This window comes from Schistocerca piceifrons, chromosome 7 (assembly GCF_021461385.2).
Source record: "Schistocerca piceifrons isolate TAMUIC-IGC-003096 chromosome 7, iqSchPice1.1, whole genome shotgun sequence".
Lineage (NCBI taxonomy): Eukaryota > Metazoa > Arthropoda > Insecta > Orthoptera > Acrididae > Schistocerca > Schistocerca piceifrons.
The window spans coordinates 2,630,817-2,642,882 of record NC_060144.1 but is presented as its reverse complement, the minus strand read 5'-3'; the positions used below and the strand labels follow the sequence as shown (position 1 = coordinate 2,642,882).

Below are 12,066 nucleotides of genomic sequence, written 5' to 3'. Positions count from 1 at the left end.
TCAGAGCCATGTGAACCATCTATTGTGTGGCTGCAAAATCTAAACCCTTCTCTAGCACGGATAAGGCTGTGTCGTCCAAAGATTTCTCTGTGAGATTTATCACAGAACGTCGAGATATAAAATTAGACTCTGAGCGATGGAAACGTTCAAACTTTGCCAAATGCAGAGCAGTAACAAAATTGTATTCCCAATCAGCTTGAGCCCATGATGCACCGTGCACCCAATACCATATGAAATCAGACAATTTCGAAGCAACCATTGAATGGAAACGAAACAATTCTTTGGAAACAGAATCTAAACATCGACGAATAAAACGAATCCATTCACGCAGAAGAGCCAGTCCAGGACGTTGCTTGATGCGATTGGCGGCAGGAGAATTAATATGGTGCACAACCTTGGCAAATGTAGCGACACGATTTTCCTCACGACACCTGAATAAAAACGACAAAGCACATTGCAGTCTAACTCGACAGCTACGAAGTTTATCCAACTTTCGTAAACACCGATACATTTCCTCCCCTTAGAGGTCACTTTATGTTATATAATACTGAGATATTGGCATACAAGCGCCGCTATTGGGATAGTGTTATTAAGGACGCTGTTGAGATAAAATTAGCGGGCAACCTTGCAAAGAGGGACGGAGGTTTTTGTTTAAACTCTGATTGGAATCTTGCTCCCTCCCTTGTCAAAAAACAGAGGGACAGAGTTAATGTTACCTCACTCGCTAGTTCGTAGTCTTTTACTATCGATACCTCAGACGTTGGCCATCTTCGGTGGCACTAGCGTTCAGTATATGTGTTATCTTTCTTGAATTATTCCAAGAACCGAAGTTTTAAATTTGCTTGTACATTGCCTGTCCGTTGCAGTTTGTGTCTTGAAAATGTCGGGGTGTAGTCCCGCCGAAATATCGGCCGTCGCTGTAAATATTACCTCGCTGAATTCCAGTAGTTGTTTGAAAATTGTATGCGCCAGGAAAAACTCAGGTCTTACCTTATCCTTGTTAGCAACTTGGAAACATGAGCTGTTGAGCTGCTTGTGCGACAGTTATCGCACGTAATCTGCTCTCGGTATCTTCAGAATTGTGTGGACGATATTTTTTTCGAAAGCTTGATAATACGTCGCCAGTCTCATAGATTCTTCAAACCAACACGAACAGTCGTTTTGTTGCCACTTCGCCAATAATTTTATAAATTTCGTTTCGATGCTAGCCATTCCTTATTTGATCCAGTCTTTGAAAGCTCCATTTAACTTCGACTGTAATTTTGGATCCAATATGTATTCTACATCGACTCCAAGTTCTTCCTCAATCACGTCATGAGACTAGTTATCCCTCTCCTAGAAGCCTTCATTGTGCTCTTTCCATCTGTCCACCCTCTATTCTCCGTTTAGCAATGAAATTCCTCTTGCATTGTTAACGTTACCATTAATTTCTCCTAAGTTTATTTTGACATTTCCATGAGCTGCATAAATCTTTCCGAACTCTCTTTCGATTCCTTCACATTTTTCTGAAACTATTTCGCCTTGGCTTCGCTGCACTTCCTATTTATTCCATTCCCAAGAGTCTTACACTAAGTGATCAAAAGTGTCCGGACACCTATCAGTGGGCTGTGATATGGGCTGTGTCCACACTTGTCCTTTATGGCAGCCTGAACTCTGAGGCTGCTGAATGCCGATGGAGGAGTGGCAGTACATCCTTCCTCAACAGCCAGAACAAGAGAAGATGGTGATGTTGACGCTGGTGCAAGCTGCCAACTGGCTGTAGTAACTTATCCCCACAGTGTTCGATATGGTTCAAGTTGGGACTGCGGGCAGGTTAGTCCGTTTCAGGATAGGACCATTGATTCACAGATGCTGCTTTATGACAGGATGAATAGTCATGCTGATACACACAACCATCCTATCCGAACTGTTCCTCTACTGTGCGCAGCCGACAATGCTGTAAAATGCTTTCGTATCCTCTCCCATTTAGCGTTTACTTGAGTGCAATTATTATTACTCTCGTGTCATAAACACGCATAAAAGGAAGCTTATACAGTTTTTGACAGATCAACAGAGTATATATAATCTTTGACCAAAATTTAGCCACTTCCAGTATAATTTCCGTCGCATGGTGGTCATCTTCTTTGCAGGTGCCTGGACACAGTCGACACTGAAGCATATCTTGAAGGCTGTATCCATCCCCACTGCACACTGAGTTTTGTTTTCTTCAATGCACCACCATTTTTTCCATTTTGACCAAGCCCAACGTCACCTTATTCAAGGACTTCCAGAATGCCCAATTCTCGACATGACCAGGGGGTAAAGATTCAAATATTTTCCAAGCAGGGGGGGGGGGGGCATGACTCAGCCCTCCATAGTTACAGCCTGGCTTCTTCATCAGTGGTTGTTAGTTTTTCCAATGCTCTGAGGAAACTTTTCCTTAACCTTAGTCGTTTGGATAGGGTTGCTTCCCGCGCACGGGAAGCGTTTTCCCTGCTCCAGTTTCGTGCTTTCCCTGTTTGCTGGTATTTCTCTTCGAATGGGAGGTGGTGCAATTCCTGCAAGGTGGCAGAGCCGTTCGACTGGAGGGGTGATTCGCCACTTGTTTGCAGTGGCGCCACCCGTCACCTCACGTCGAGCGACGCTCAGCACTGACAGAAATGTGCTCCTCACGAGCAGCTGCTCGCCCGTTGCACCCCCTTCTTCTTAACTCGCTGTGCACGGTTACTGAGCTAGCAGGACTGCTGATAGCTCTCAGGAACTCGCGAGTGATTCCTTCCGCTGATTTCGTGCGACTTTTTTATAGTCACCCTCTACAATGCTCGATGCCCCTGTCCGTCAGCACACGGTGTTTGCCTTGTCTCGGTTTAGTCGCGGTTGTTCCCTCGTATTTCAATTTCACATTCACATAACCAGCAGTCGATGCGGGCAGCCTTAGAAGAGATGAAATGGCCTTGATGAATTTGTTACTGTGGAGTCACCCAAAGACTTGTGTACAGTCGAAGTGATTGGACTATCCTCAGCGAGCCATTCTGCTTCTATTGCTTCTCGATGGCAACATAATATTTCCCACTTCCTTTTTTACTGGCGAGTTCGCCTCCCGTGACATCTACGAGTCAATTCCAAGTTACAAAGGCTTGTTAGAATACTTCTGATAACACAGTATACGCATATTACTATGTTTAAGTCCAGTGCCTCTTCTTTTTGTCCCTGTATGATGGCTTATCTCAGGAACTAATTTAGGAATTTTTGAGACGATTTTCGGTAACAGATGGAATAACTCGAGGGGAAGTTTTGTGTGTACACTGAAGTCACGAGATACCGCCCAACATGATGTCGGACCTCCTTTCTCCCGGCGGAGCGCGGCAGCTCGCCGTGGCATGGACTCAATAAGTCGTCAGAAGTCCCCTGCACAAATATTCACCAACACCCACACTGCCCACAATGGCCAGAATGTTGCGCACGAACTGACTTCTCCATTACGCCCCATAAATATTCGATAGGATTCATGTCGGACGATTTAGCTATAAAAATTATTCGCTGAAATGTCCAAAACGTTTTCCAAACGATTCGCGAGCAATTGTGGCTCAGTGGCGCAACATGGTTGTTTGGGATCAGGAAGTCCATGAATGCCTACAGAAGGTCTCCAAATAGCTGAAAATAATTATTTCCAGTCAATAATCGCTGCAGTTGGACCGAATGACCCAGTTTATTCCTTCTAAACGCAGCCCACACCATTATGGGAGCCACCACGAGCTTTCACAATGCCATACTGATAACTTGGGTCTACGGCTTCGTGGGGTCCGCGCCATGTTATAACCCTACCATCAGCTCTTACCAACTGAAATTGAGACTCATTTGATCGGGCGAGGGTTTTCCAACTTTGTAGGGTACAACCGACATTGTCAGGAGCCTAGAAGAGGCGCTGCAGGGAATGTCATGCTGTTAGTAAAGACACTCGCGTCAGTTGTCTATTGCATGACCCATTAGCGCCCCACTTGGCTGCACTGTCCTAACGGATGCGCTCGTCGTACGCAGCCACTGGTTTCTACGGTTAGTGTTGCTTCACTGTTAAAACTGACAACTCTACGCAGCCGCCGCTGTTGTCTGTCGTTGTGTGAAGGCCGTCGGCCACTGCTTTGTCCGTGGCGAGAGATAATGCCTGTTACGTGGTATTCTCGGCACAGTGTTTACACTCTGGATCACGGAACGTCCAATTCCCTAAACATTTCCGAAATGGAATGTCCTATGCGTCTAGTTCCAACTTCCATTCCTCACTCAGAGACTGTTGATACTCGTCGTGCGGCCAAAATCACGCCGGAAACCTTTTGACGTGAAGCACCTGCGTACAAATGGCAGCTCCTCCAATGCACTGCCGTGGTATACCTCGTGTACGCGACACTACAGTCACCTGCATGTGTTATCAGCACAATCGCATGACTTCTGTCACGTCAGTGTACAATCTATTACGGCTGCACCAGACATGTCGTTCTGCCGTAGACACTTAGCGCTACCCGTGCGAACACAGGGTGGGTCGCCAGTCGCTTTTACAACGTGATCTGAATCCATATGGTGTATCAAAAGGCATGACACAAGATGAGGTCGCTGGTAGACAATGTAAGAGTAGTTTGCTAATAAATGTATGTTCGAAAACGCTTCGTTTGCATGCTAGCATCTCTGAAATGTGGAAGAGAACATACAAAATTTCGAGTGCACGAGCTGGGCAAGGAGTCAAGGAGGCAATGTAAATTGCAATCGCTCTGAGACCCTTGGTGCATTAGGGACTCCGAAACGGAAACGTAGATAAGCAAACCAACACAGACCAGCAGCAGAGGACGTGTGTGTGTATTTCGAGGCCAGAGTTTTTACCTGTCGTACTGCTTTATTCGTTACGTGAAACACAAAGCAGTCAATAGTGTTACGTAGACAACGGTAGAGTACAGTACTGTTTTGTGTTCCGTAGTTTCATACAGTACGTAGTTCTCAGTCACTCATGTGGCTATCATAAAACAGAAACGTTACAGAATTGCAGGGTACACAGACGTGCTTCTCTGGTACAGGAAAGCCCGAAGGAATGCAAAAGAAGCTTACTACCTGTATAAAGAACTTTATCCTAAAAGACCTCATCCACTCCACGCCATGTCTGTAAGGCGTTTTGTGAAATGATCAGCTTACTTCCTAACCTTGACAGCACTGCACGCCTGAAGAAACGCTGCACAACAGCGTTGGAAGAAGCTGTACGTCAGCGTTTTGCGGAGCAGCCTTCTACGAAAACAAGAAATGTAGCACACTCCATGGGTGTGAACCATGTGGCACACACTATACGATGGGCATCTTTGTCCCTACGAACCCTAGAAGGGTTGACTCAGGTTTTTCTAGTGACTGCTCGAACCAAGTATGCAGAATCCTCGCTTTCCATGATGTATTATATTTTTCTGAAAAGTGCACATTCACTAGAAAAGGCATGTTCAACACCAGGAATAACCATATTCGGATGGAAGAAAACCTTGATATGCTGCGTATCTGAGGCCATCCACGTCGTTTTGCTGTCAGCGTGTGGGTTGGTCTCATTGATGACCATGTCATAGACCTGTGTCTCATGCCGATAAGAATTGATGGTCCCAGTTACATTGTATTTCTTCGAGAGGTCTTACCCAGGTTGTTAGCTGGAAATTTGTCACACCACGTGGTTCCAGCAGGGTGGCACTCCAGCCCACGCTAACAGTATGCTACGTGGCCAGTTCAATGAAGCCTGTAGCAACGGAAGAATTGGACGTGAAGGCACAATAGCCTGTCCTCTACTCACCACACGTGGCACCACTGGTTTTTCGTTTGGGGGGTAATTGAAAATTGTGGTGCACAATACAGTCGTGGTGTCACCACAAGGTGGTATGGCACGAATACATATGGCAGCTGGAGTCATCTGTGACATGCCGGGAATCTTTCCAAGGGTTCAGCAAGTCACCATCAGGCGTTACACGTAATATATCGAAGTCGTGGCGGTCATATTGAGAACTTTCTATAAGTGAAAAAAACCAGTGTTTACTGACGCTGATGTGCATGTCCTAGCCTAGCTTGTGTGGTCCAAACTGCCTACGTCCTCATCCACATTTCAGAGGCGCAAGGAAAGCGTTAACGAAATTAAGGTTTCTTAGCAAAATCTGCTCACATGGTAACTGTCTACCAACCATTATGTCTTGTAACATAAATTTTGATACACCCCATTCATTTGCTCTTTGGTACTTCTTACAGTCCGACACCTGATTTCGAAATGTCTGTTTGGCTATGACTTCGTTGGTTTTCGTTTCTATTCCATTTTCCTGAATCGTTTCACCGAGATATCTAAATTGTGGGACTAGTTTAATTTTGCCATATTTTGTCTCCATGAATTTTGGTGCTTGCTTGTTACAAGTCATATATTCTGTCTTTTCAAAACATACTTGCAGGCCGACTTTTTCCGCAGTTTCTTTCAGGAGTTCAATCTGTTTTTTGGCTGTTGAAACACCGCGAGTTAAGATGGCTAGATCGTCTGCAAATGCTAAGAAATCTACTGTTAATTTTCCTCTACCGAGTGTAATTGGTTGGTCAATCTTGAGGACGCAGTTGAACAGTAGTGGAGAGGGTCCATCTCCTTGTCTTACTCCTGTTTTGATCAGAAAAGGTTCAGAGATTTCCCACATAAATTTGACTTTAGATTTTGTGTCTGACAATGTCTGTTGTACGATTGCAAGTGTTTTCAGATCTAAAATATTTTGATTAATGATTGACGATCAACTGAATCATACGCATTTTTAAAGTGAACAAATGTGCAAACTACATCTTTGCCACTTACTCTCTGATGTCTTAAGATCAGTTTTAAGTTCAGAATTTGCTCTGGACCTGAACGGCCTGGTCTGAATCCTGCCTGATATTCTCCAATTTTTGGTTCTAGTTGTTGTTGTGCTCTATCGAGAAGGCACTGGGATAGAATTCTGTAAGCTACTGATATCAAAGAGATTCCCCTATAGTTGTTTATATCCGATCTATCTCCTTTCTTGTGTACCGGGTGAATTAACGCATTTTTAAGTCGTCCGGAATCCGTTCTGCTTGCCAGATGTCTTCTATTATTTCGTTGATTTCTCTTATAGTATTTGGACATCTCGATTTGAGGATTTCCGCTACGGTTCCAGCTTCACTTGCAGATTTATTGTTTTTAAGGCGTGTGATCTATTTGGTGATTTCCTCTACATCCGGTGATAGTGAGTTTGGGTTTGTGGATTCAGGTTCCTGAGGCGGAAATCCTTGTATTGGTTCTGGGCAGTTCAGCAGTTTTTCAAAATATCTTTCAGGTTCTTCGTAATTTTCTTGATTGTTCAGAGCAAATTGCCCAGTTCTTTCTTGAAGCAAAGATTTTGCGGCTGATATCCTCTGAGTTTTGTTTTGAAATTCTTGTAAAAATTTCGCCTCTTGTTTCTTTCAAAGTCTTTCTCGATTTCAAGTTGGTTGGTTGGTTTGTTTGGGGAAGGAGACCAGACAGCGTGGTCATCGGTCTCATCGGAGTAGGGAAGGATGGGGAAGGAAGTCGGCCGTGCCCTTTCAGAGGAACCATCCCGGCATTTGCCTGGAGTGATTTAGGGAAATCACGGAAAACCTAAATCAGGATGGCCGGACGCGATTTCAAGTAACTAGTCCATTTTGAATTTGCTTTTGGTCTTTCTGATTAATTGGGCTGTCTCTTTCCTCACTGCCAAGGATGTTTTGTAATTCTTCTCAGTCTTTCTGCTGTTCCAATTACTGTATGCTTTCTGTGGAGGTTGGATTGCTTGTTTACAGTCTTCGTTCCATCTAGGGTGGTTTTCTTTTTTTTTTCTTTTTTTTCAGAGGTTCCAGTGTTTCTGCGGTTTCGATTAGTTTGCTTCTGAGTTGCTTCCAATTGTTGGAGTGCTTTTTCTCTAATTATTCTGTGAAAAATGGTTGGATCCGGCTAGTGTCAAATTTTGGGATTAGTGGCTTCCTTTCTGTGAACCTCTGAGGTTTTAACTGTAGTTTGATTCTGTTAGGTAATGATCTGAGTGCACCTTTCTTACTTGGATATTCACAATTTCTCTGTGGTTTAGATTGGAAATTGCTACATGGTGAATTTGGAATTCGCAAATGAGTGAGTTGGTGATCTCCATGTCATTTGTTTCGATGGTTTCTTCTTTACGTTGACATGATTTTAAGGTTGAATATCCTGCAGAATTCGACCAGTCTCCGTCCATTTTGATTATTCCATTTATGTGCTGGAAAGTTTGCTATTGTTTTCCTGTATTTTCTTTCTTTGCCTAGCTGCGCATTGAAATCACCTAGTAAGATTCTGACATTATTATTATTATTATTATTATTATTATTACTGTTAGTGGCAACAGCAGCTGTCATAGTAGAAATACAACCAGTATTAACGTTATTAGTTTATAGGCAGAAATTTTTCCTCACATTGTCTCTATAGACACTGACATCATTTTAATACTCTGTGTCATATTACAGTTGTTATTTCTTACTTAACTAAGACGTAAAGGAAGAGACTGTATGCGTGAAACACTGGTCTGATGTAAGAGAGGGCCTCATGGCCCTAATCAGTTTAGGTCGATCGTATGTAGTTGGAATTCCTGGGACACATCGAGTCTCGCCTTTACGTATGATAATGATGTAGGCCAAAACAGTGGGTTAAAATCAGTACCAGCACATGGATTCGAACCTGGATCTCCCGCTTATTAGACATATGCACTATCCGTAGCAACGGGCTGGAGTTGGAGATGGAATTTCTATCAGTGAGAGGGACGTACTAGGGCAGTCCGTGCCAATACGGTCTAACGCATCACGCTTATGCCTAATAAGCAGGAGATGTGGGTACGATTACCAGTGTTGGTACAAATCTGAATTCATTTCTTTGCCATACACGATTGTTATAGATATGGTTAAATTAATTAATTAAGTTACAAGTAATTTATATGTTCCTTTTAGGTGATAAGATTTTCAACGGTAAGAACGAAATTGTGTGTGTTGCGGCAAGTTTGATTTACGGGTGCGCGCGCAGGTACAGCGGCCGAACGAGCCCCGGCGGCAGCCAGATGGACAAGCTGGGCTCCGGCTCCAGGGGCAGCCCGCCGCCCGCGCTGGCCAGGCTGCAGGGCCGCGCCGGCCTCAGCCCGTCGGCGTCGGCGGCGCAGCTGGACCGCTACCCGGCGTCGCCGCCCGCCGCGCAGCTGGACAAGTACCCGCCGCCGCCGCCCCCGCAGCTGGAGGGCCGGTTCGGCGGCGGCCGCTCGACGCCCCAGCAGCAGCAGCACGAGGGCCGGTCGACGCCGTCGACGCAGCTGGACAAGTACCCCGGGCCGGCGGGCCGGCAGGCGTCTTCGCTGTCGGAGCACCGCTACGGGCGCGACTCGCCGACCGTGGTGGCGCCGCCGCCGCCGGCGTTGCTGGAGCGCTTCGCGACGCCGCCCGCCGCCCCCGAGAACAGCCTCATCGAGCCGTACGTGCCGCCCCCGCAGCAGCAGCAGCAGCACGCGGCGTCGCCCCCGCAGCCGGGCACGGCCACCGGTTCGCTCGAGCTGAGCCGCACGCCCAGCGAGGAGCCGCCGCCGTCCAGCGAGGCCAAGTCGAAGAGCGTGTCCTTCGAGGACGAGGAGCAGTCGTCGCCGGCGCCCGTCTCGCTCGTCGTCCACCCGCCTCCACCCGCCGAGAAGCCCGAGCGCCGCGTCCTGTCGGCCCGCGAGCGCTGGCACTGGGCGTACAACAAGATCGTGATGCAGCTCAATGTGAGTACCGGCAGCACGCAACTATCTCCCGCACTCCGCACCTGTCCATTTTCACGCGCCTCTGCGTTATCACGTCAGTGTACAGCAGTGTTCTAAAATTTGATTACAGCACTGGTCACCAAACCGGGAACGCCATAGCCACGTCACTGCGTTCGAAATATTAACGAATATTCCGAGAACAATATGTCACCAGTAGTTTCTGTGCTGAACGGGGGGTGCTCTGCAGTTTGCAAGCATACAGTAAAGAGCCAAAAAAACTGGTACACCTGCCTAACATCGTGTAGGGCCCCCGCGAGCACGCGGAAGTGCCGCAACACGACGTGGCGTGGACTCGACTAATGTCTGAAGTAGTGCGGGAGGGAACTGACGCCATGATTCCTGCAGGGCTGCCCATAAATACGTAGGAGTACGAGGGGGTGGAGATCTCTTCTGAACAGCACGTTGTAAGGCATCCCAGATCTGCTCAATAACGTTCACGTCTGGGGAGTTAGATGGCTGGCGGAAGTATTTAAACTCAGCAGAGTGTTCTTGGAGCCACACTGTAGCAATTCCAGACGTGCGGGGATTTTTCATTGTCCTGCTGAAATTGCCCAAGTCCGTCGCAGTGCACAAATACATGAAAGGATGCAGGCGATCAGACAGGATGCTTACGTACGTGTCACCTGTCACATTCGTATGTAGATTATCAGCGGTTCCGTATTACTCCAACTGCACGCGCCCCATACACTGTTACATACACTCCACCAGCTTGAACAGTCCCTTGCTGACATGCACGGTCCATGCAGTCATGAGGTTGTCCCCGTACACGTACACCTCCATCCGCTCGATACAATTTGAACCGAAATTATTCCGACCAGGCAACACGTTTCCAGTCATCAAGAGTCCAATGTCGGTGTTGACTGGCCCAGGCGAGGCGTAAAGCTTTGTGTCGTGCAGTTATTAAGGCTACACGAGTGGGCCTTTGGCTCCGAAAGCACATATCGATGATGTTCCGACCAATGGTTCGCCTACTGACACTTGTTGATGGCCTTGCATTGAAATCTGCAGCAATTTTCTTCAGTCGTCCTTAGACCCGTTCTTGCAGGACCTTTTTCCGGCCGCAGCGATGTCGATGTTTTACCGGATTCCCGATATTCACGGTACACTCGTGAAATGGTCGTACGGGAAAATCCCTACTTCCTCGCTACCTAGGAGATGCTGTGTCCCATCGCTCGCACGTTCAAACTCACTTAAATCTTGACAGCCTGCCATTGTAGCAGCAGTAACCGTTCTAACAACTGCGCTAGACACTTGTTGTCTTATATAGCGGTGCCGACCGCAGCGCCGTATTCTTCCTGCCTACGTATCTCTGTATTTGAAGTGGCATACCTATATCAGTTTTTTTCGCGTTTCGGCATATATACATTCAAAAATTCATTGCCCAAACTAACAAGGATGATACAGGAGACAAAAAGATATATTTCGTAAAGCAAACGTACGTCGAGAACCCATATCGCGTTAGCACTGTGCGTGCCGCAGTTAATATCCGAGTGGACCAGATGTTGTTACATCAGATGTTAGTTTAAGATACGTGACCTGTTGTCGTGTCATGATCTTAGAGACTGAGTCAGTAAGCAGAGGTAGCACTACTGCTTGCATGGCAGTTGCGTTGTCAACATGGAGCGCTACACATGCGGGAACTGCGATACAGGCACTTTAAGGCGCGACTGAAGGAATAGTTGAAGTTCCGCTGAATGTATCACGAACGTTCCTCTGCACGCAGATGTCCACATCACTGCGAATTTACTACAGTCCACACTCGACTGGGAAACACCAGCACATTGACGGTAACCAGGGCAAATACTGGCAGACCACGGACGGAGTGTACACCTAACGTCGAGGGAGAAGTGCTGTTCCACTTTGAGAACATCACAGAAACAAGTACAAGGGCAATTTCTGCTGTGCTCAGTATTCACCATAGTTTAGTATGGGATGCGTTACCTGAAGATCTGCTTCAACTTTATCGTCCCGTGAGAATACAGTCTATCCACCTCGTCTTCAGTATGTACGCTGGTTTCTGCAACAGGCTAATGAACACCCTCTTTTTCTTGACGGCGCTGCGTTTATAGATGAGGCTCAGTTTTTTCGGAAAGTCACAATTCGCATATGTGCCCGGATGAATATTATACGTCTTCGAGGTCGTCAGAGACGTTTTGCAGTAGACATATGGCTCGGTATCGTGGGTGACTACTTAGTTGTGCGTTATACGTTGCCTGCTCGGCTCAGGTCTTGGAAATCCACCTGCCGACGTTGTTGGAGAGATACCACT

The 12,066-nt window shown here is 46.6% G+C and overlaps 1 protein-coding gene across 1 annotated transcript in view; it reads left to right on the top strand.

Moving 5' to 3' along the window:
* The window catches only part of LOC124804971 (WAS/WASL-interacting protein family member 1-like), a 69,125-nt gene that overhangs the window by 33,490 nt on the left and 23,569 nt on the right, over positions 1-12,066 (top strand). Inside the window, exon 4 of the mRNA XM_047265361.1 lies at positions 9,146-9,758. Coding sequence (XP_047121317.1) covers positions 9,146-9,758 — 613 coding nt within the window. The remainder of the gene's footprint in view (positions 1-9,145; positions 9,759-12,066) is intronic.